Source organism: Chiloscyllium punctatum, chromosome 33 (genome assembly GCF_047496795.1).
Source record: "Chiloscyllium punctatum isolate Juve2018m chromosome 33, sChiPun1.3, whole genome shotgun sequence".
Classification (NCBI taxonomy): Eukaryota; Metazoa; Chordata; class Chondrichthyes; order Orectolobiformes; family Hemiscylliidae; genus Chiloscyllium; species Chiloscyllium punctatum.
In genome coordinates this window covers 28,548,328-28,572,130 of record NC_092771.1, presented here as the reverse complement: position 1 = coordinate 28,572,130, position 23,803 = coordinate 28,548,328, and the positions used below count along the sequence as shown (strand labels likewise).

The 23,803-nt window shown below is 40.7% G+C and overlaps 1 protein-coding gene across 1 annotated transcript in view; it reads left to right on the top strand.

Moving 5' to 3' along the window:
* LOC140458518 (fibrillin-1-like) overlaps positions 1 to 23,803 on the top strand; it is a 574,711-nt gene that overhangs the window by 481,966 nt on the left and 68,942 nt on the right. Inside the window, exons 46-50 of the mRNA XM_072553247.1 lie at positions 5,259 to 5,375; positions 7,431 to 7,559; positions 16,090 to 16,209; positions 18,169 to 18,291; positions 22,327 to 22,479. Of these exons, the coding sequence (XP_072409348.1) occupies positions 5,259 to 5,375; positions 7,431 to 7,559; positions 16,090 to 16,209; positions 18,169 to 18,291; positions 22,327 to 22,479 (642 nt within the window). The remainder of the gene's footprint in view (positions 1 to 5,258; positions 5,376 to 7,430; positions 7,560 to 16,089; positions 16,210 to 18,168; positions 18,292 to 22,326; positions 22,480 to 23,803) is intronic.

Sequence of the window (23,803 nt, the reverse complement as noted above, 5' to 3'; positions counted from 1 at the left end):
CTTTAAATTGAGAGGGTGATAGATATAGGACAGATGTCAGATGTAGTTTCTTTACTCAGAGTAGTAAGGGCGTGGAATGCACTGCCTGCAACAGTAGTAGATTCGCCAACTTTAAGGGCATTTAAATGGTCATTGGATAGGCATATGGATGAAAATGGAATCATGTGGATTAGATGAACTTCAGATTGATTCCACAGGTCGGCGCAACATCAAGGGCCAAAGGGTCTGTACTGCACTAGGGGGCATAAGTTTAAGGTAATTCAAGGAAGGTTTAGGGGAGATGTCAGAAATAGGTTATTTACTCAGAGAGTGGTGGATGTATGGAATGCACTGCCAGCATTCAGAGTAGAATCAGATACATTAGGGACATTTAAGCAACTCTTGAATAGGCACATGGAAGTTAATACAATGAAGGTTATGTAGGTTAGTCTGATCTTAGAGTAGGAGAAAAGGCCGGCACAACATCGAGGGCCAAAGGACCTGTACTGTGCTGTACTGTTCTATGTTTTGTATTTAATTACATTAAAGGCACTGTATAAACGCAAGTTGTTATAAGGCTAACATTAATAAGTATTAGAGAGGTGCCCACATTGCAGATTAAGGGACTAGAGAAAGGAAGGGAATTGGTGACCACCAGACAGTCCAAGAGAAATGTGCAGGGGTCCCCTGGTGTCCCACTGACAAATCATGTTTCCAGTTTGGAAGTTGATGAGGCTGCTGGTTCCTCAAGGAAGTGCAGTCAGAGCCAAGCTTCTGGCACCACAAGTGACTCAATTGTAACTGAGGGGAGGAAGAAGAAAAGAGGAGCAATAGTGATAGGTGATTCATTAATTAAGTGAATAGACAGGTGTTTCTGTGGCTATTAACATAACTCCAGAATGGTATGCTACCTCCCTGGTGCCACAATCAAGAATGTCCTGTAGTCTCTTTGTGGCATTCTTTGGGGGGAGGATGACCAGCCAGAGGTTATGGTCCATGTTGATACCAATGATTCTGGTAGAAAGGGGGCTGGGATTCTCAATTGGAACTTAGTGAGCTAGGTAGAAAGTTAGCTAAATAGAACCACAAATGTAGTAATGTCAGGGTTACTCGCAGTGCCACTTACAGGCCACTACAGGAACGGGAGGATAAGGCAGATGAATGCAGGGCAAGACAGATGATACAGGTTAGAGGGCTTTAGATTGCGGGAGTGACTGTGAGAGACATAGCACCTCTGCAAACAATATGATTGCACCTAAACAGAGCTGGGACTGAGGTTCCTGCAGAGTGTTTTGCTAGTGCCATTGAGAGGGCTTTTAAGTAACTTGGCAGAGCTGTGAGAACAAGAAAGAATAGTGGAGAAGAATATCATAGCCTGCGAAATACTTAGGGCTACAGTTGGCACTAGCATAGAAAGTAATAAGTTGATAAATGAAGTCCGAGTAAGGGAGAAAGAAAGCCCAGAATAGAGTTGATGTGCATGTAAGTAAATGCATCGGGTATGGTAAATAAAGCTGGAGAATCACATATGCAGATTGTAATGTGGAATTATAATCAGTGATGGAGACCTGGCTTAAGGAAGGGCAAGATTGGGTGTTTTCCTAGGTGTAAGTTGTTCAAGGAAGATCAAAAAGTAAAGTAGCACCATTAGTTCAGGAAGACATTGCAATGCTGAAGAAAGATGATGTCTCTCACTGTTCAAGGACAGAGTCAGTTTAAAGAACAAAGAAAGTTTACAGCCCAGGAACAGGCCCTTCGGCCCTCCAAGCCTGAACCGATCCAAATCTACTGTCTAAACCTGTCGGCCAATTCCTAAGTATCTGTCTCCCTCTGCTCCTCACCTACTTATGCATCTGTCCAGACACGTCTTAAATAAATCTACCGTCCTGCCTCTACTACCTCTGCTGGCAACACATTCCAGAGACCCACCACCCTCTGTGGAAAATTTGGCAAGAGCTATAGAATAAAAGGGTACAGTTACATTGCTCACTGTAGCCTATAGGCTACCAACTAGTAAAAAAAAGTGTAGAGGAACAAAACTGCAGGGAAATTACAGAGAAGTACCAATATTATGGAGTAGTTATAATAGGCACTTCAATTGGCCAAATGTGCGCTGGGATACTGGTAGTGTAACGGATAACAAGGGGCAAGTGTTCCTAGATTGTCTTTCGCAGTTTCCTGCAGTAATATGCTTTTAGTCGAACAAGGAAAGATGCAATGTTAGACACGGTCCTTGAAAGGAGGAGGGCGAAGTTGATCAAGTATCTGTGCAAGCCTGAGATAGCAATGTTGGCCAGGAATAAGGTGATGTGTTTAAGTGGCAGACATCTAGAACCTCAGGGTCTTTTTTGCAGACAGAACGCAGGTGTTCTACGAAGCAGTCACCAAGTCTCAGCTTCGTTTCCCCAATGTAGAGAAAGGAAACAGGATTAGCTGAGTGACAGGAGACAGAGAGTAATGGTCAGTGGATGTTTTTCAAACGTGAAAGAACTGTAAACTGTGAGGAGGACAGCATAGAACTCCAAAACGAAGTAGACAAGTTGGTGGATTGGATGGATAGGTATCAGATGAGGTTAAATGCAGGGAGGTATGAGGTGATGCCGAAGAACATTCAAGGACAATATAAAGTGGGGGCTACAGTTCTAAATGGGGTGCAGGAACAGAGGGACCTTGATGTATATGTGTATAGATCATTGCAGGTGGCAAAACAGTTGAAGAGTTCAGCTAATAAAGCATATCGTGTTCTCAGCTTTATTAATAGGGGCATAGAGTACAAGAGCATGGAGGAGATGATGAACTTGTACAAGACACACTTGTTAGACCTCAGCTGGAGAATTGTGCACTGTTGTGGGAGCCATGTTATAGCAAAGAAGTGAATGCATTGGAGAGAGTGTAGAAGCTATTTACAAGAATGACTGTAGGAATAAGAAACTGCAGTTATAAGGATAGATTGAAGAGGTTGTTCTCCTTAGGGAGAAGAAGGCTGAGAGGAGATTTGATAGAGATTTTCAAAATCATGAGTGGGTTCAATAGAGTGTTGAGGGAGAAGGCCTTCTCCCACTTGTGAAAGAAAAAAAAAACAGGAGGGCATAGATTTACTGATGTGCAAAAAAAAGCAAGGGTGTTACGAGAAAAAAAACTTTTACACACAACAGGTGTTTAAGGTATGGAATGCAATGCATGGAAATGTGTTGGAGGCAGGTTCAATTGAGGCATGCATGACAGCATTGAATGATAATTTGGGTAGAAATAATGTACATGAATATGGGGAAAAGGCAAGAGATTGGTACGAGGTAACAGAACCAGTGCGAGTCCAGTGTGCCAAATAGTCTCCTCCTGAGCCATAACAATGTCTTAGTTCTGTGATAGTAATCGGCAGCTATGTCAAAAAATCAAATCATTCTGCATCTTTACAGACATGTTTTTCTCAGGAGGGCGAGAAGCAGGATCACCTTATTCTGCACTGTTTTTACTTTACCTGATCAAATGGGATTTAACTGTTAAACGAATTCATTATTCATCACTCTCATTTTCATCCCTTCACATTTATTATATTAAACAAGGGACTTTGCCTGACAGTTTTGTTATCTAAACAACTTACTTTATTTATAAGTACATATAGAAATGATTATAAACATCTATAAGAAATATAAGCATTTTTGTCCCTTTTTAATTGGCACATTTTTCCATTTAATAATAATCTTTTTATCAATCCTTTTCTGCTTATATGGAATTTCTTACCTCCTGTAATAAATTCAAAGCAAAATTCTCAACATGTCCAAAACATCTCCCACATTATTAAGCTGGTGCTGTTCGTCTATCATTCCCTTGCTCACAAACCAACAATAGTTACTGGTCAGTACTGCTTCAGTTTAAAAATTCACAACTTATTTTCAAATTCCTCTAGAGTCTTATCTCTCTGTCTCTGTAACTTCTCTGACATTAGAACTCTGAAATCTTTGACTTCCCACAGTAATGATCTTAATTCCTCCTTAAAATCCTGATTTTAATTCCTCCACCAATGGTAACTATTTTTCAGGTGTTTGAGCCTTAAACTCTATAAGATTCTGCTACTTTTCATTTCTCTCTGGCTTCATAATAGTCCTTAAAATCTAACTTTTGAACCAAATGTTTTGTCACCTTTCCTAAATCTCCTTATATAACTTGTTGTCAAATTTTGTTTGGAAATGTTGCTGTGTAATGATTTAAGCACTTTACTACATTAAAAGCACAGTATTTTCTACAAGTTATTGTAGAAAATAATGCATTGGGCAGCAAACTAATGACGTCCAGGAATATGGAGATAGTGTGGGAAAACTGCAATGAAAAGATGGTCAACTATATCCTAGGATGGTAAGGCAGGCTGAATGGACTGAGGTGCCTACTGCTATTCCTAGTCCTATGATCCTATACCCACTTCGCTGTTTTGTGTAATCTTTATTACTGGACATACTACTATACTGTGGCAAATCAGGGGTATGACAAGCTAGTTTCTTTTTGTACTCTGAACTAGAGAGATAATAGAAAATGGAAATTTGGTGGAGGTTTATATTTACCAGTACCATGAGATGGACCTCAAAGTTAATGGTGGAACTGCCAGTCCCTGTTATTGACACCAGGAAAAATAATGATTCAGTGGGTGTAAAGCAGCAGAAACAATTACAACAGCAGTTGAAAAGCTGATCTTGTGAAAAGCAAATTGTTTGCCTGAGTAATGTGTTCTGATAGTTGTTTTTAATATATAAAGCAAAAAGCTCAGAGACCTCCTGCAGCAGAATGAAGTAACCAGCCAGCTTAATTAATCAACAGAAAGGTTGCATGATGAATAACATATGAGCATGTGACTGCTTATAGCTCCTTGTTGAGAAGTCATGGGTTTAATCCATATGTCATGCTACTGAGGAATAAGGCGTGCATTTACTCTGTGGTGTCAAGCTACGGTTCTAGTTGGACATTCCAGAGAGTCAGCTTATGCTGCTTTTGTATGCCTTCTGCCAACTAATTCAGATTTGCGTTGGCAGTAGAGTGACACCAGATTAGCTATAGTTGTCATTTAACCCAAAGGGAGAAGGATTGAAGGGCAATATTCTCTTTATAAAGTACATTATGTGAAGCAAAGGGATTCCTATCAATAGAAAAGTTGCATCAAAATAATGCATGTTTGCTAGTCTGATTACTTATTTCAGTACTCTTTTTTTTAAATGTGTAGAAAATCAGATGCAAAATAAAGTTTTTCCTAAATTAAAAGGTAACTGATAATTCCCTTTTCAATTTCCCAGATATTGATGAATGTGAACGGCAGCCATGTGGCAATGGGACCTGTAAGAACACAGTAGGTTCCTATAGTTGTTTGTGCTTTCCTGGATTCATGCTCTCACATAACAATGACTGCATTGGTAAGTTAATCATAGTGTTATTCTGAGCTAAGCAAATGTAGAAGTCTACAGGAAACAAGTTTAAGTGTTTCATATTTTATATAATACATGGTGAATCCTGTAATTAACTTCTAAATTCTGGATTTTAAAAAATGAAGGAATTTTGCATGAGAATCTTTTCTATTTTGTATTGAGGGAAACACAAGAAAGGATTCCACTCTCCTAAAAGGGAGCTGCACTCACAGGGATCGTTGTTCTGCAGACTGACATTTTTAAGTTGTCGCCCGATCTGCTCCTGTGCTGTATGTTTTTCCCTATGGTTTGAGACTAAGCAAAGTCATCGATTACCTAACACGTTAGCAGTGAAGTCTGTAAGCATAGTATTAATCACAAAATAGGACTTTAAACAAAGCTACAATTATAGAAGTGTGGCTTGTATGAGGTCATACTTTTATTTCTTTTAAATATACTGTCAGTGCGTATTACTCTAGTTTGTCTTCTTGGTACCGTAGTCAGTATATTTTTCCTTTAATTGAAGCATTGTGACACACATAAACTTAATTTACACAGTCAAAGCATTGGTTGCCATGCAAATAAAATGTCTCTGGGATTAGAATAGTTTAGTGGTTGTTATTGACCAACACACACTCAATGGGCAAAAGGGCTTTTTGCCTTGCTGTAGACCTTATGACTTTATTCAGAAATTAATAAGATATTTGAAGTCCTGTATCACGATGAGATTTCAATTGACAAGCTCTAAGTTGCTAGACTGTTAAAGAATATTCATGAGTAGAGTACAATGTTACTGTAAAAAAATATTTGTTCTGGACAATAACATCTCCAGTAAGAAAGAGCCTAACATTCCATTCCTCCCTGGCATTCAGTTGCACTACCATCACCATCAATATCCTTGGAATTACTATTGACCAGAAGCTTAACTGGACCAGCCATATGTGTATTGCAGCAACCTGTCAGAGATTGGGTATGCTGGAGGCAAGTGACTCACCTACTGCCTCCATAAAGCCATACCATCATATGCAAAGCGCAAGTTAGTAGTGTGTACTTACCTGGATCAGAATGCTCCAGCAACATTCTAGAAGCTCAACATCATTCAGAGCAGAGCAATTACCAGCATCCTCCACCAGAAATGCACTATCATATGCATCATCTACAAGTATAAGACTTGGTGATTGCTTTCTCTCTTTCAGAAAGTTTCTGACAACTAACCATAATTAAACAGAATATAACAAATTATATGCTTGGTTAATTGAGTAAAAATGTCATTTTTGAAAAATAAGAGTTGAGAGGGTGTTCCTGGAAAAGCACAGCAGGTCAGTCAGCATCTGAGGAGCAGGAAAATCAATGTTTCGGGCCGGAGCCCTTCCTTATGAAGGGTCTTTGCCCAAAACGTCAATTTTCCTCCTCCTCAGATGCTGCCTGACCTCCTGTTCTTTTCCAATAACACAGTCTCAACTCTGATCTCCAGCATCTGCAGACCTTACTGTCCCCCATTATTGAGAAATAACTCAACCTGATACAACAACCACTTTTACACCTCCCCAAGGCTTCTTCAGCAACAACTCCCAAACCTGCAACATCCTCTGCCTTGAAAGACAAGAGCAATAGATGTATGGGAAAACCAGCACCTCAAGTTCCCCATCAAATCACATGCTACCAAACTTGGAAATTTATCACTATTCCTTAACTATTGGGAAGTGCCAACCTGACAGAACTGTGCAAGTACCTTCACCACACAGACTGCAGCAGTTCAATAAGATGTCTCATCACTTCCTTATCATGGCTAATTTGGGATAGGCAATAAATGCTGCCTTGCCAGCAATGCCCACTTTTCAAGAACAAATAAAACCAAAATTTCACGTTGATACAGAAAATGCAACCAGGCAATTCCCTATGAATTATGTCATCTTTTTAACATGTAGAAAATTGGGTTCAGGTTTGTCAATGAACATGGCTGTTCAAAATTAAAAATATGGTATTACATTAAAACAGATCATAAAAGATCATGAAATAAATCAATATATATATATGTGACAATAATTTTCTGTTTCTCTTTAGATATCGATGAGTGCACTACCATGAATGGTGCTTTGTGTAGAAATGGACAGTGCATCAATACTATTGGAACATTCCAGTGCTTCTGCAATGAAGGTTATGAACTGACAGCTGATAGAAGAAGTTGTGTTGGTAAGCAAAGCTAATGAACCGAGGGGGAACAAGGTTGTACATAACTATTGCTATCAAATCTAGGAGCATACTACAACATCAAAGTTGTGAAGACTTGGTTGTTACGGGCGGCACGGTGGCACAGTGGTTAGCACTGCTGCCTCACAGCACCAGAGACCTGGGTTCAATTCCTGCCTCAGGCGACTGACTTGTGGAGTTTGCACATTCTCCCCGTGTCTGCGTGGGTTTCCTCCGGGTGCTCCGGTTTCCTCCCACAGTCCAAAGATGTGCAGGTCAGGTGAATTGGCCATGCTAAATTGCCCGTATTGTTAGGTATGGGGTAGATGTAGCGGTATGGGTGGGTTGCGCTTCGGCGGGGTGGTGTGGACTTGTTGGGCCGAAGGGCCTGTTTCCACACTGTAAGTAATCTAATCTAAAATCACAACTTTGTGGTATAGGATCATGTCTTCCTATCTTCATTGTAACATTGTAAAGGACTGTGTTATCTCCTCCATCCATGCTAATATATTAGTTCCAACACAATATCGTGTGTATTAATTCCTGAAGAAGGGCTTATGCCCGAAACGTCGATTCTTCTGCTCCTCAGATACTGCCTGGCCTGCTGTGTTTTTCCAGCACCACATTTTTCAACTCTGGTACTGCAGCATCTGCAGTTCTCACTTTCTCCTAGTCAAGGAGAGTTTCTCCAGTTCTGGATTGCAGATGAGAGTTAGATCATTTTGCAATAATGGAGGAATCGACAAAGATGGTGATGCAGAGGAACTTGATGTCATCAAAGTAGATGTAAAGACTAACTGTATGCTTTAGGGTGCTGTTGCCAAAGGATGTCGATCAGAAATGTAAGAGGACTAAGTGAAACTATGTGGGAGCCTGAAGAGAAGTCATTACAGGTGATAGTCTGACTGTGATGAGAAAGGTAAACATGGAACCAGATGAGACTATTCCTAACCAGTTACATTGATGACTGTATCGGTAGTTCATCAACTTTACCAGCACCTTCCATCCTGACCTTAAGTTCACACGGACCATCTTCAACATCTCCGTCCCCTTCCTGGACCTCTCCGGCAAACGACTCAACACCTATTTTAAACCCACCAACTCCCACAGTGACCTTGATTACACCCATCCCACCCCACCCCACCCAACCACCAAAAACCCCTCCCCGTAACAGCACGAATTCTTACTCCTAAAATCCCCGCCTCTGCCGTATCTTCTCCCAGGAGGAGCAATTCCACTCCAGGACATGCAGATCTCCTCCTCCCATTTATATAGCGCATTATCCTCCCCATTTTCACCACCCACAGTCAGACCCCACCACCAAAAGTATGTTTACCTCCCCACCCTTGTCTGCATTCCACAGAGACCATTCCCTCCAAGATTCCCTCATTAGGTCACACCCCCCACCAACCCACCCTCTACATCTGGCACCTTCCCCTGCCACAGCACTAGGTGCAAAACCTGCACTCACACCTCCCCCCTCACCTCTGTCCAAGACCCTAAAGGATCATTTCAGATCCAGCAGAGATTTTCCTGTACATCCACCCACCTCATCTACTACATCCATTGTTCTCAATATGGTCTCCTCTACATCAGGGAGGCCAAGCGCCAAGTTGCAGAGTGGTTCAGGGAACATTTGTGTTCCGCATTCACCAAACAACCCCCCACCGCCCTGTGATCGACCATTTCAACCTCCCCCCCCAACACTGCCCTAAGAACATGCAAATCCTGACACGCTTCCACCGGCAAATCAAAGCCATTCGCCAACTGGCAGAAGAATGCCTCATCGTCCACCTCAGGACCCTACAAGCACATGGCATTAACATTGACTTCACCAGTTTCCAAATCTCCCCAACCCCCCCTCCAGCTCATCCCAGATCTAACCCTTGGACTCAGTACCGCCCTCTTAAGCTGACCTACTTACCCATCTTCCTTCCCACTGATCCACTCCACCCTCCCCACTGACTTATTAATTCACCTCCCACCTGCATCCACCTATCGCCCATCCCACCTACCGTCCCCCCCAGCCCCACCCTCACCCCCTATTTATCTCTCAGCCCACTTCCCCATCCTCATTCCTGATGAAGGGCTTATGCCCAAAACGTCGACTCTCCTGCTCCTGAGATGCTGCCTAACCACAGCACACTTTTTGACTCTGACTCTCCAACATCTGCAGTCTTCACTTTCTTCTGGATGACAGTAAGACTCATTGAAGAAGGATGGTGTGGTAGCCAAGTCAAAATTTGAAAATAGATAAAGAAGAATGAGATGGTTTACTTTTGTTGCAGTGACATAGGACACAGTTTGTGATGTTCATAAGAATCTTTACAGTACTCCTGGAAAAGGTGGGCTCAGTTCTTGGAAGGTGAGATATTTTGCAGTAAAAGGAGAGATTGCAGATGGGTTGATGACCTGCAAAGCAAATGGGATCAGGGTTAATCTTTTTGAAGAATGGAAAGATAATGGCTGATTTAAAAGAGAGAGGGATAAAGCAGGAAAACAGAAAATTCTTAAAATACCAGTTCATGTAGGGACCATAAGGGGATGTTGGATAGCCAACAGTTTAATGGAACTTAGACTTGAAGGCAGAAGTGAGAGAGGAGGCAGGAGAGCTTAATTGAAGGCAAGGTTCAGGCACCTCCGTTTTAGCTTCAAGACAGCCGGAACAGTGAAGCTGTTTTTATAGCTGCAGCTAAATACACAGAGTGGATATATAATCAAACAGTGATGTCACAGGGAACTGGTGGGTGGACTCAGTAAATGCTGTTAAATTCAGTATATTATTAATTTTTTAAAAGAACTTTTAAAAATTTTGGCCCTTAGCTACTTATAACTATGAGTAATTTTCAGTAGTATTGGTAAAGTTTACTGCATTTATTGATTGTAAACTATTAAAATTGTTATTTAGTTAACACAAAATAAAAATGACAGGGCATTGTTGATCCAGGTCAAACATGTCTGCAGTAAGTGTCTGCAACTTCAGGTAGTTGGGCTTGGAGTCAATGAGCTGGAGCTGCAGACACTGTGGCACATCAGGAAGGAGAACTGTTAGCAGAACACATGATTCCAGGAGGTGCTTATATCTCTTAAATTAGAAACATCTGATTTCTAATCCCAGTGGTCAGGGACAGGAGGGTATGACTGTGGTGAGGCAGTAAGGCAACCCAGAGAATGGGGGTGCAAGAGCCTCAGCCTTTATAATTGTCCAACTGGTTTCAGTGTTTTTTTTCAGCTCATTTGGATGACAGTAAGGATTTCAGGGTAGAAGAAGCTAGCAGTAGGAGCTGGAGAATCCAGTGGTTGTAGTCCATGTCAGTCCATGCCACTGACATAGGTGGAACTAGGAATGCAATTTCACTGAAGGAGTATGAGAAGTTAGCTACTAGGTTAGAAAGCAGAACATCAAGGCCCGAAAATTTACCTAAGCCATGTGCAAACTGGCATAGAACAAGATTCAATAAATATGTAGCTCGTGGGGCTCGAGCACCAGTACTATGGAAATTGGGGTCTGTGCTGTTAGCGCAGTCTATTCCAGAACCATGCCAGGATTGTTTTCTAGTGAACTACATAATTCGGAAGTTAGGGAGCCTTTAAACAAACTATAGATGTTAAGGGATCAAGCTTGAAAACATGTTGAGTCTAGTCAGAAAAGCAAAATAGTAATTTGGGAAATAAAGGTCAGGGAATGGGTAGGAAGTAACAGAGAGAATAATCCTAAGAATACACCAGCAGTCAACACAAGATGTTACAAACATCACAAAAAGACAGGGCTAAAGGGTTTGTACCTCTATGTACATAGCATTCTTAATAAAGAAAACAGACAGTGAAGGTGTCCTTAGGAAGCATCAACCATAATATGATTGAATTTTATATTCAGTTTGAGGGAGAGAGAAGAAAGATTTATTTCTAAAATTTTAAATAAGAGCATTCATGAGGGCATGAAAGCACAGCTGGCTAAAGGGGTTGTTAATCTGGTCCAATCAGGGAGCCCTGACTGACGCATAAAAGGGTTTCAGAGATGCTGGCATTCTGGTACCTGACTCTGAATGAGGCAGTATTAAAGTCAAGGACTGTTCATGTGTAAATAAAGAGTGACTTGGTGATGGGATACCAGCCTTTATGGAGTTTTTTCACTGTCATCATTTATCACAAGGGGAATTGAATACAAAAGTAGGAAGGTTATGCTTCTTTTAAACAGGATGCTGGAGAGATCGCATCTGGAGTACTGCGCACATTAATGGTCACTTTATTTAAGGAAGGGATGTAAATGTGTTGGGGAGCATTGTTTGAGAGGGGTCACTAGTTGAATGCCTGGGTTGAGTGAATTGTCTTAGAAGGAAAGGTTGGATAGCTAGGCTAGTATAAACTGAAGTTTAGAAAAATAGGAAGTGACTTGATTGAAACATATAAAAACTTGAGAGGTCGTGACAGCATTGGTGTAGAGACAATGTTTCTCTTGTGGGAGAATCTGTATCTGGGGGTCACTATTCAAAAATCAAGGGTCATAAATTAGAAACAGAGATGGCAGAAATCTGGATATTTTTAAGGCAGAGCTAGCTAGAATTTTATTAGGCTAGAGAATGAAGGGGTATATTATTAATATATTATTAATATTATAAATTAATATTATAAATAGAGAATGACCTCAGAATAAAAACACTTCAAAGCAGCAGCCACAAATTGATTGAATTTTATATCCAACTTGAAAAGGAGAAGCGTGGATCTAAGACTAGTATGTTAAAGTTAAATAAGGGCAATTATATGTGAAGGAGACCTGGAATCCAGGAACAGGAGGAAGCTAATTGGCTGTTCCACCATTCAATATGATCATGGCTGATCTTTTCTCACGATTCCCACTTTCTCTCTATACCCCTCCATACCTTTAAGTAATTTTTCAAATTTTATTGCTTTCTTGAATATATTCACTGACTTGGCCTCCACAGCCTTCTGTGGTAGAGAATTCCACAGGTTCACTACCACTTGAGTAAGGGCGGCACGGTGGCACAGTGGTTAGCACTGCTGCCTCACAGCGCCAGAGACCTGGGTTCAATTCCCGCCTCAGGCGACTGACTGTGTGGAGTTTGCACATTCTCCCCGTGTCTGCGTGGGTTTCCTCCGGGTGCTCCGGTTTCCTCCCACAGTCCAAAGATGTGCAGGTCAGGTGAATTGGCCATGCTAAATTGCCCATAGTGTTAGGTAAGGGGTGGATGTAGGGGTATGGGTGGGTTGCGCTTCGGCGGGGCGGTGTGGACTTGTTGGGCCGAAGGGCCTGTTTCCACACTGTAAGTAATCTAATCTAATCTAATCTAATCTAAAGAAATTTTTCTTCTCCTCAATGCTAAATGGACTACTCTGTATCCTACCGAGATATTTGAATGGCACTGAAGTCTTCAAATCTACTTCTGCTCCTAATTCATATGTTCATAACTAGAGAAAGGTGCCAGTTAAGAGCTAAGCCAGGGTGGAAATTTAGAGTAACTTCTGCAAGATGGACCTATGAAGAGACGCAATCAGCAAAAGCGGCTGATCAGATGTTCTCAATCTTTGTGAAAAAGAAGTCCATTTACTCCTCCCACTTGTTGGAGGTGAAAATGGAGGCCACATAGGAGAGAGATTTAAGAAAGTGCTTTGTAATCACCTATTTTGAGAATCTATAGGATAGGAAGAGTTTCTATAAATAGGGTAGGGGAATTGGTCTGGGTGGGTTACTCTTCAAAGGGACTTGTTTCCACATTGTTGGGTTTCTATGATTCTCTGATCTCGGTGTCCTGGTAGCTAAGTCACAAAACGTTAGTATGCAGGTTCAACAAGTGATTAGGAAGACATGTAAAATGTTATGGTTTACTATTTCGGGGATGGATTAGAAAACTTGGGAAATTTTCCTGCAGCTATATAGTATTAGTGAGTCCACAACTTGAGTACTACATACTTATTTCAAAGAGGATTTAATGTGTTAGAAGCAGTTCACATGACTCATTCCTAGAATGAAGGGATTGGCTAATGAGATAAGTTTGGATAGGGTCAGTCTGTACCCATTGGAGTTTAGAAGAATGAACAGAGACTTTATTAAAATAAATAAGATAGTGAGGAGACTTGATAGGGTAGATAGCTGGAGGATATTTCTTCTAGTGAGAGAAACTAGTAATTAGGGGAAAAAGATTGTTAAAAATAAGAGGTCTTCCTTTTCTGTGGGAGGTAAGAATAACTTGTATTTTCAGATAGTCATAATGACAGTCATAACACTATGGGCAATTTAGCTTGGCCAATTCACCTAACCTGCACATCTTTGGATTGTGGGAGGAAATTGGAGCACCCGGAGGAAACTCTGTACCTCAGATTTCTGCCATCTCTCCATTTAAACAACGTGCTGTATTTAAATTTTTTTCAAAAAGAACATTTTATTTGACTTTGTTTTCTGATCAACCTGTTCAGAAATTGATAGAATTTGGAATTCGTTTCTCAGATAACAAGCTAAATGGCCTAATCCTGCTCCTATTTCATATGATTGAAGGTTTGGTTGATTAAAGGAAAACTAGTAGTCATAGTGTATTTGCATTTCCAATAGTTTTCTAGGAAGTGCCACACAAACGTTACAGTACAAATTAAATGAGCACAGGAGATGTAGGTGAGATATTGTCAGTTAATTGACAGGAAACATCAACTCAGCAGCCTGAATTTTTAAAAGTAACTCATGGAATGTAGGCATTGCTGGTTGGTTCAGCAGTTAATGCCCCTCCCTCACAGCCACTACTGTCTTATGAGCAGCTGGGGATGGCAATAAATGCTGACTCAGCTAGCAATGCCCATATCCCATGAAATAACTTCTTAAAAATACTTTCATGTTGGTAAACCTTAACCTGTGGCTGCCATAGCTGGGGCCTCAACTATTTACAGTCTGTCTTAATGATATAAATAAAGGGCCAGAGTGTATTGTAGTTAAGTTTGCTTATGATTCAAACACAGATGGGAAAACAAATAATGGACACAGAGACTATAAAGGGCTATAATTAGGTGAAGTGAGTGTGAAAAGGATTGGCAGATGTGAGATTATCTACTTAGGAAAAATAAAAAATAAAAATATTATTGAATGGAGAGAAACTACAGAATACTGTAGTAAAAAGCAATCAAAAAGTTAACATACAGGTACAGCAAAATTTGAATATTGGTCCTTTATTGCAAGAGGAATCGAGTGAAAGTGGACATGTTCTGGTCTCCTCATTTAAGGGCAGCTATTGATTTGGCGCTGCTCCATATAGGTTCAGGAAGTTTAATCTTGGGATGAAGAGGTTGTCTTATGAGAAAAAGCTTAAGTTGGGCCCTTATCATTCAGGATAATGAGAGGTGATCTTACTGAAACATAACATTCTGATGGGTCTTATAGATGTTGAAGGGATGTTCTTCATAAAGGTATCTAGAACAAAGATCTGGATTCAGAACAAAGGGTCTCCCACTTGAGATAGAGAGCAGGAAGAATTTATTTTCTCAAAGCCATTAATCTTTGGAATTCTCTTCTACAGATTACATTGGAGTCTGGGTTAATTTATAAATTTGAGGCTAAATTTTGATCCACATAGGAGCTGAAGGTTTGGGGAATAGTCTGGAAAGTGGAATCGAAAACAGAAATTGCTGGAGAAATTCAGACTAATGTTTTGGGCACCAGAATGGTCATTCTGGCAGCATTTGCTTTCTCTTCACAGATACTGCAAGATCTGCCAAGTTTCTACAGAAATTCCTTTTTTTTGTTTTGGATTTCCGGCATCTGCATTTCTTTGGTGTTTGTAGTTTGGAAAATGGAGTTGTGGCATAATCAGCCATAATTTTGTAAATATATTTGAATGGCAAAGCAGACTCAAGGGGTCAACCTGCCTACCATTACTCCTGTTTCTTATGTTTTTATGTTTGTGTGCTTGGACCCCAAAAGTTTCTTTGGGCCTCCACTGTTTCTAGCTTTTCACCATTTAGAAAGTAATCTGATGTATCAATATTAGATCCAAATTAGATGACTTCCTGTTCACCTGCATCTTGAAATCCTTTTGCATACATGTTGAAAATAATGCAATATTGTTTCTTCTGATTTCCACTTACTTTGGAAGACACTTTTCTTAAACATATAACAGCTGTTTAATGCTCAGGTAGAAAAGGACTTTTAAATTGAGTATGTGTTAGGAACTTGTATGTCAACTTAAAGAAATTTATGAAATTTGTCATGTTACTAAGGAAGATAAATTAAGCTAAATAAAAATCAAAAGAACTGGATGCTGTAAATCAGAAACGAAAGCAGAAATTACTAGAAAAGCTCAGTAGGTTTGGCAGCATTGGTGTAGAAAAATCAGAGTTTAACGTTTCAGGTCTGGTGACGTTTCCTCAGAACTAAGTAAGGGTATATTGAGGAAGAGTCACAAACGTTAACTCTGATTTCTCTTCACTGATGCTGCCAGACCTGTTAAGATAAATTGAGCTATTTGTCATGTTACTAGTTAATAGTATTTTTGTGTTTACATTGATGTTTTCTCTATAAATTCCTGTTTCACAGATATCAATGAATGCTTGACTGTGCCTCGCCCTTGTACACCAGGCACCTGTCAAAACCTGGATGGTTCTTACAGATGTATCTGCCCTCCTGGATACTCACTGATTGATGATAAATGCATTGGTAAGGAACTTATTGTTGAAATATGTTAATCATGATAAGGAATAATGCCAAGAAATTCATTGGTAGTGCACTAATGTTTAAGATGCACAACTAATGTCTAAATAACTGGTGGGTAAGCGAGAGACGCAAGTGTATTTACATCCAAAAGTGTGCTATCTGCTAATTTGGTAAATGCAGAAAATTAGTTCATTCCTGAAACAACATTGGTACCTTTTAATATGCAAATAGTATTCTGTATCATATGCCACATACCCATGCAAACTTGCATTGGGTTTATCTCAATTTTGGTAGGGAAGGTCCTAATTGCTGATATGATGCTGTATTCACAAAACTGAGCTGTCCTGGATAGAGCCGGGATGGGTCAATATTCAGTCTAATAAGTTGTCCATACAGAACTACAAGAGATCATCAGCAAAAAAAAGGTGCTTAACTTTTTAAATCCTTATCTAAATCGATAACTGAGAGATGCAGGTGTATGCCTCTAAGCGCAGCTGGAATAGATAAGAGGTTGCCTTCCAAATCTTACCTTCCATCTAGATCAGGTAACCCAACACTCCACCCACTAATCTCCTAATCCAATGCATCATCTTCCGCCATTTTCGCCACCTGCAGTCAGACCCTACCATCAGATATTTCTTTCCCACCCATATCCGCTTTCCTTAGAGACCATTCCCTCCATGACTCCCTTGTAAGATCCACACTCCCCACCAACGTCTCTTCCACACCTGGCACTTTTCACTGCAGCCACAGGAGGTGCAACACCTACCCCACACCTCCCTCTCACCTCCATCCAAGACCCCAAAGAATTATTCCAAGTCTGGCAGAGACTCCCTTGCATTTCCTCTAACCTTATTTACTGCATCTATTGCTCCCGATGTGGTCTCCTCTACATTGGAGAGACCCAACCACAAACTCAGCGACCGGTTCAGGAAACATCTACAGTCCACACGCTCCAATCAACCCCACCTCCTGGTTGCCAGCCATTTTAACTCCCCCTCCCACTCCCCCAGCGACATGTCCATCCTCAGTCTCCTCCACCATCAAAATAAGACCACATATAAACTGAAGGACGAACACCTCACCTTCCACCTCAGGAGCTTACAACCTTATGGCTTCAACATAGCTTTCAAATCTCCTCAACATCTACCTCCACCCAGGTCCAGCCCTCGCTCTCCACCCTACCCTCTTGACCTGACCTGACCTACCCTACCCATCTTCCTTCCCATCTATCCACTCCACCCTTCCCACTAAGCAATCTCAGTCACCTCCTACCTGCATTCACCTCTCGCTATCCCACCTACCTTTCCCCAAGCTCCACACCCCTGCCTTTATTTATTTCTCACCCCCCTTCCCCCATCCCAGGTCTGATGAAAGGTCCTGCCCAAAATATTGACTCTCCTGCTGTTCTGATGTTGCTTGGCTTGCTGTGCTTCTTCCAGCGCCATGTTTTATCAACTCTGGTTTCCCAGCATCTGCAGTCCTCACTATCTCCATGTTTCTGTATTGCTAGTCTAGTGATGCTACTTCCACACCATTTCCCCGAGTTTCAGCTTTCTCCTGATTTTTCCCACCTAACAATCAGCTAAGATGCCATTTTTCCCACTACAAGATAGGAAACTGAAACAGGGAGAAGAAATCAATATCATCAAGACTTTCCTGACCTCACAAGTGCCCACATGCACTCCACCTTATCTATGTCATAGAGCCGTAGAGATGTACAGCACGGAAACAGATCCTTTGGTCCAACTCATCCATGCCAAACAGATATCCCAACCCAATCTAGTCTCACCTGCCAGCACCTGGCCCATATCCCTCCAAACCCTTCCTATTCATCCAGATGCCTTATGTCCTGCTTGTAAGAATTTCCAGGCTGGTCTCTCAAATACATGTACTAACAAAACATTCCAAAACAAAACATTCCTATTGCATTACTGTATGTGATCTGATTTCATTTTCCAGATATCGATGAATGCGCATCAGACCCTGGGTTGTGTGTGTCTGGTACATGTACTAATACTGAAGGAAGCTACGAGTGTATCTGTCCACCAGGATCAATTCTGTCAGGTGGAAGAAGATGCATTGGTGAGTCTGCGATAACAACCAACCAGAATTACTGTCGAAGATCACTATAATAAGTGCTAAAATGTTTATGCTGCACAAGAGAGCTCACAGAATACTAGATCAGGAATTTGGTTTCTGTCAAGGCCTTGAGGCATCCTTACCTGCAGCTTATGAGATAGACAATGTTGGCCGAGCCACATGAGTACCTGCCACCACGTGTAATGGTAGTATTCATGTCGACACTCTGACATGTTTTGCAGTGTTTGCCATGGCAGGGTTGTATAGTGTTGTGGTTGATGTTGTCCTGAAGGCTGGGCAGTTTGCTGCGAACACTGGTCTGTTTAAAGTTTGACAGTTGTTAAAAAGTGAGAAGTGGAGGCGTAGGGACGATCTTGGCGAGGTGCTCATCCTCATCAATGATACGTGTAGGCTGCAAAGAACATGGTGTAGATTCTCCATTCCTGGGAAGTACTGAACAAGAAAGGGTAGCCTATAGGTCATTTCCAGTGTTTGTCTCCTGAAGAGGTCATTGCAATTACTCACTGTGGCATGTCAGAACTGGCGATCGATGAGTTGAGCATTATATCTTGTTCTTATGAAGGCATCCTTCAGCACCTTCAGGTGTCCGTCGCATTCCTCCTCATCTGAACAGATCCTGCGTATGCGTAGGGCTTGTCCGTAGAAGATGTTTTAATATGTTTAGGGTGGAAGTTCGAGACGTGCGGCATCATGAGGTTATCAATGGGTTTGCGGTAGAGTGAGGTACTGAGGTGCCCATTCTTGATGGAGATGAGTGTGTCCAAAAATGAGGCAAATACTAAAAAGTAGTCCATGGTGAGTCTGATGGTGGGTTGAAATTTATTGATATCACTGTGTAGTTGTTTCAGTGACTTCTCGTTATGGGTCCAGAGGAAGAAAATGTCATAAGTATATCTGGTGTATCGTGTTGGTTAGAGGTCCTATGCAGCAAAGAAGATTTATTTGAACTAGTGCATGAGAATGTTGGCATATTGGGTTACAAATTTGGTCCCCGTGGCTGTTCCGAGTGTCTGGATGAAGAACTGGTTGTCCAAGATGAAGACGTTATGATCGAGGATGAAGCGGATGTAGGATGGTGCCCGGAGCTTGGCAGTTGTTGGTATTGAGTGCTGAGGCCATTATCATGGGGGATGCTGATGTTGAGTGCCAAACATCCATTGTGATGAGGAATGTTCCTGGCTTGACTGGTACGTGGGTACTGAGTTACTGTAAGAAATCTGTAGTGTCATGATTAAAGCTAGGGGTCCCCTGTACAGTGGGTTTCAAGATAGCCTCAATATAACCAGAGAGGTTCTCACACAGGGTCCCATTGCCTGATATGATGGGACACATCCAGGTGTGTTGGCTTTGTGTATCTTTGTTGCCTGTAGTGTTCCTGGTTGTTCGGTTGTCGGTACACTTTCTTTTCTGTAGCCTGTTCTATTCTGGGAAGTACTGACTATAACCTGGTGTTGTGTGAGTTTTAACTTTGTCCATCCCAGTCCTATACCAGTACCTCCACATCATAACTTTTTTCAGAACATTCCTCTAAGATGTTTGTCAACAAGGGAAATGAGCCTACTATGACCAAGTTTGCAGATAACACAAAAATAGATGGGAAGGTAAGGGGTGAAGATGGTACAGAGTCTACAAGGTCTATAGACCAGTTCAGTAAATGAGCAAAGGTGTGACAAATGTAATATAATATGGAAAACTGTGAGTTTTACACTTTGACAGGAAGAGTGAAGATGCTGAAGATTACTTAAACGGAGGAAGCTGTGTCACAGAGAGGTAGTTGGGAGTTCTTGTTTAGAAATCACAAAGCTAGGCCTATATGTTCAGCAGGTAACAGGGGAGGAAAATAAAATGTTGACATTTATTTCAAAGAGAATGGAGAATAAAAACAAAATCTTGCTAAAAATATCTTAAAAACTTGATAAAAATATTCAAACATTAGTTGGACCACTGCTGGCATGCAGAGCGAAAGTGAGGGCTGCACCTCGGATGTTGCCTGACCTGTTGTGCTTTTCCAGTGTAACATTCTCAGCCCCACATCTAGGATACAGGTTTGGTCCCCTTATCGAAGTGAATATGAATAGACAGGGAATAGAGGGATAGGGACACGCAGACGCAAACGGTTTTTAGTTTAGAAAGACAACATGGGTTCCTGCAATCTTGGAGAGTCGAAGGGCCTGTCCCTGTGCTGTACTGTTCTTTGTTCTTTGGAAGATAAACTGGCATTGGAGGTTGTCCAGAGAATTTTCATTTGTTAGGCCTGTGCTTATAGGAGTGTAAAGGAATGCGAGGTGACTTAACTGAATTATAGAGAGAGAGGCTGTACAAGCTGGAGACTTTTTTCCCTGGAGCATTGAAGGCTGAGGTGACATTATAGAGGTTTACAAAATCGTGAGGAGCATGGATAGGCTGAGTGGCCAAGGTCTTTTTCCTAGGGTGAGGGAATCCAAAACTAGGGGTGAATAGGTTTAAGATGAGAGTGGGAAGATTTAAAACAGACCTAAGGGGTGATTTTTTCACGCAGAGGATGGTGCATGTATGGAACGAGCTGCCAGAGGAGGTAGTGGAGGCTGATGCAATTACAATGTTTAAACGGTATCTGAATGGTATATGAATAGGAATGGAGGGTCCAATTTCACAAAATTGCATTCTCAGCGATAAGAATTGCCCACTAAAGTAAAGTACTTAGTCAAAAATTGAACTTCTTGTACCTAATGTTTAATTATATTGCTCCAAAGGACAACTGTGCACTGTTAATAGACTTTCCTGCCGGACATTGACTTATTCAGGAAGTTTCAGAATGTTTTAAAAGTGTTTTGATTATTCTTTTTTAAGAAACCAATTGTTTTTATTTTCAAATGTTTTAAATCTTTCCTCAAAGAAATGTTTAAATCTAAGTTCATCCTGCCAGATTTATTAATTAATGAATCTGACACAATGTTGCAGGTGTGAAGTGTCTTGAATTATTTTTTCATAGAATCCCTACAGTGCAGAGAGGCCATTCGGCCCATCAAGTCTGCACCGTCCCTCCAAAGGACATTCTACCCAAACTTAGCCCACAACTCTATTCCAATAACCCCACATTTAGCATGACTAATCCACCTAACCTGCACACCTTTGGTTTGTGAGAGGAAACCGGAGCACCTGACAGAAACCTACGCAGATTCAGGGTGAACCTGCAAACTTCATTCAGTCAAACATCCAAGACTGGAATCAAACTGTGAGGTGGCAGTGCTAACCACTGAGCCATCTTTGCAAGCTTCACAGATCGCAAAGTTGACTTGAAAAAGGCGAAAAAGATCACAACTCATTGATTTGTGGACAGAATGCATTCTCAGCAATAAGAATTGCCCACTGAAGTCAAAATTTAGTCAAAAATTGAACTTCTTGTACCTGATGTTTAATTATGTTGCTCCAAAGGACAACTGTGCACGTTTAATAAACTTTCCTGCCGGACATTGACTCATTCAGGAAGTTTCAGAATGTTTTAAAAGCAAACTGTGGACATTCAGTAGAACAAGTTAGAGAAGATATGATGATGCATCCCGATATGCTGAATATTAGACTGATCATGCAATCCATGCCACTCAAAGCATCTAGAAGTACTTTACTGTGCCGCACATGATAGCTGCAGCTTCCATTTTTGTTGCAGTCAGCCCTAATGGAGGAGGAAACAAACAGTTTCCTCCCTAGCTTTCCTAGGCTCAGATTCTTCACCAAACTGATGTTTAAACCATGAAATTCGTTCTCTTTGTGCAAAGCAGGTGATAACATTAAAAAGAATTCTTCAACAGTTTTACAAGATGTGTATTTTGTGAATGCTACCATCAGTACCAAAGTGGGTTGTATTTTTCACATCGAGAAATCTTATTTTAAGAACTCCTGTACACTTTATTAAATGTAGACAAAGACATTGTGTTCGAGTAATTATGCTTTCGGTGATTTTTACCATGAGTTGCTTTTGTGAGAAGTGTTACAGGACTAACTTATTTTATGCTAATACATTTTTTATATCATTTGTAGATATCAGAGAGAGTTATTGCTTCTCTAAATTTGAGAATGGTGTCTGCTCTGCACCCAAGTTCAAGAACATCACAAAGGCAACATGTTGTTGCAGTTTAATGCCAGGAGAAGGATGGGGTGTCCCATGTGAGATTTGTCCCAAAAGTACAGAGGGTGAGCCAAATGTTGGTACAATAAATTCATATTACAGTTGAGGTAACAAAAGTAACAAAACTTCAAGGATGAAGTTTTGAGCATCCATTGTAATATTCTGAACAATGTATATAGAAATAGAAACGATTAATTTTGTGTTTGTACTGGGTAACTCATAGAATCAGTTGTCAAGAATGAACCTGCGGTTTATCTGTGCAATAATAATAATCTGAAAATCAATTATTATAAACAGACTGCATGACAGCCACATGATTAGCAAATATATTATCATAAACAAACAATGACAAACAGGAAAACAACAACCAACATAAATTCAGAAAAAGCAAGCTGACCAAACTCTAACTTTTATGAGCTTGTTACATTTTAAGGTGGACTGGGAAAAGCGAACATCACAGCACATGTCTGTTTTCATGATTGGAAGAAAACAGATGAAGTGTAAAAATCGACAGAATGTCTTTGCAGTTCATGTCAGGAGTGCTGAGTAGAGTTCCTTCAGACGCATTCATAACCTCTATAGTTCTGCAAAAAATTTGAATTGTTCAACAATAAAAAGCTTAACTCAAATTTTAGGTCTTTTATCCATCCTGTGGAATAAGGTATGAAAACAAAGGAAAATAATTTATGATTTTGCTACTTAGCTTAAATTAATAAACATATAATTATAAAAAAACTCAGAACAGTCAAAATTTCATGTACCAGAAAATTATCAGGCCTATCAAGCCCCTTGCAAAAAGAAAAGAGTGCATTCACGCTAGTGATTGACAAATATCTAGCTATACAATTTGCCTGGAAAATTGTCCTGCACATCTAATCTTTGAATTTCTTATTCTTATTGCCTATAATTATGAATTATTTCTGGCTTATTGGAAGAAAAAACGTGTAAATTTTAAATGATTTCGAACCTCAATTTTAAAAAAAATTATGTTTTTGCTTGATGATGGCACTGAACTACCAATCAGTATTAGAGAGAATACTGATTGTGATTCAAGCTGTCACTTACCCACCAAGAATATAGGAGGAACTAATCCAGAGACAAATTTGCTAATTCTAACATAGACGAGGGTTTGTTTTTCATCATAAGGCATATATTAATTTAATTTTAAGTGGAGCTGATAGCTTCTGAAATTGCTCAGCCTCACCACATTGAAAACAATAAATCTCCTCACATCCTGACAGTGCTGTCTGCTTCTCTGTAACTCCTGACTGTGTTCACCCACTCTTCATCACTGCTCTGCACCCAAGTTCAAGGGTTCATCCACTTCTCTCACTAATCTGACGATGTTCGCATCCTCTTTTATCCCTGCCTGTGTTCATTCTAACCCAA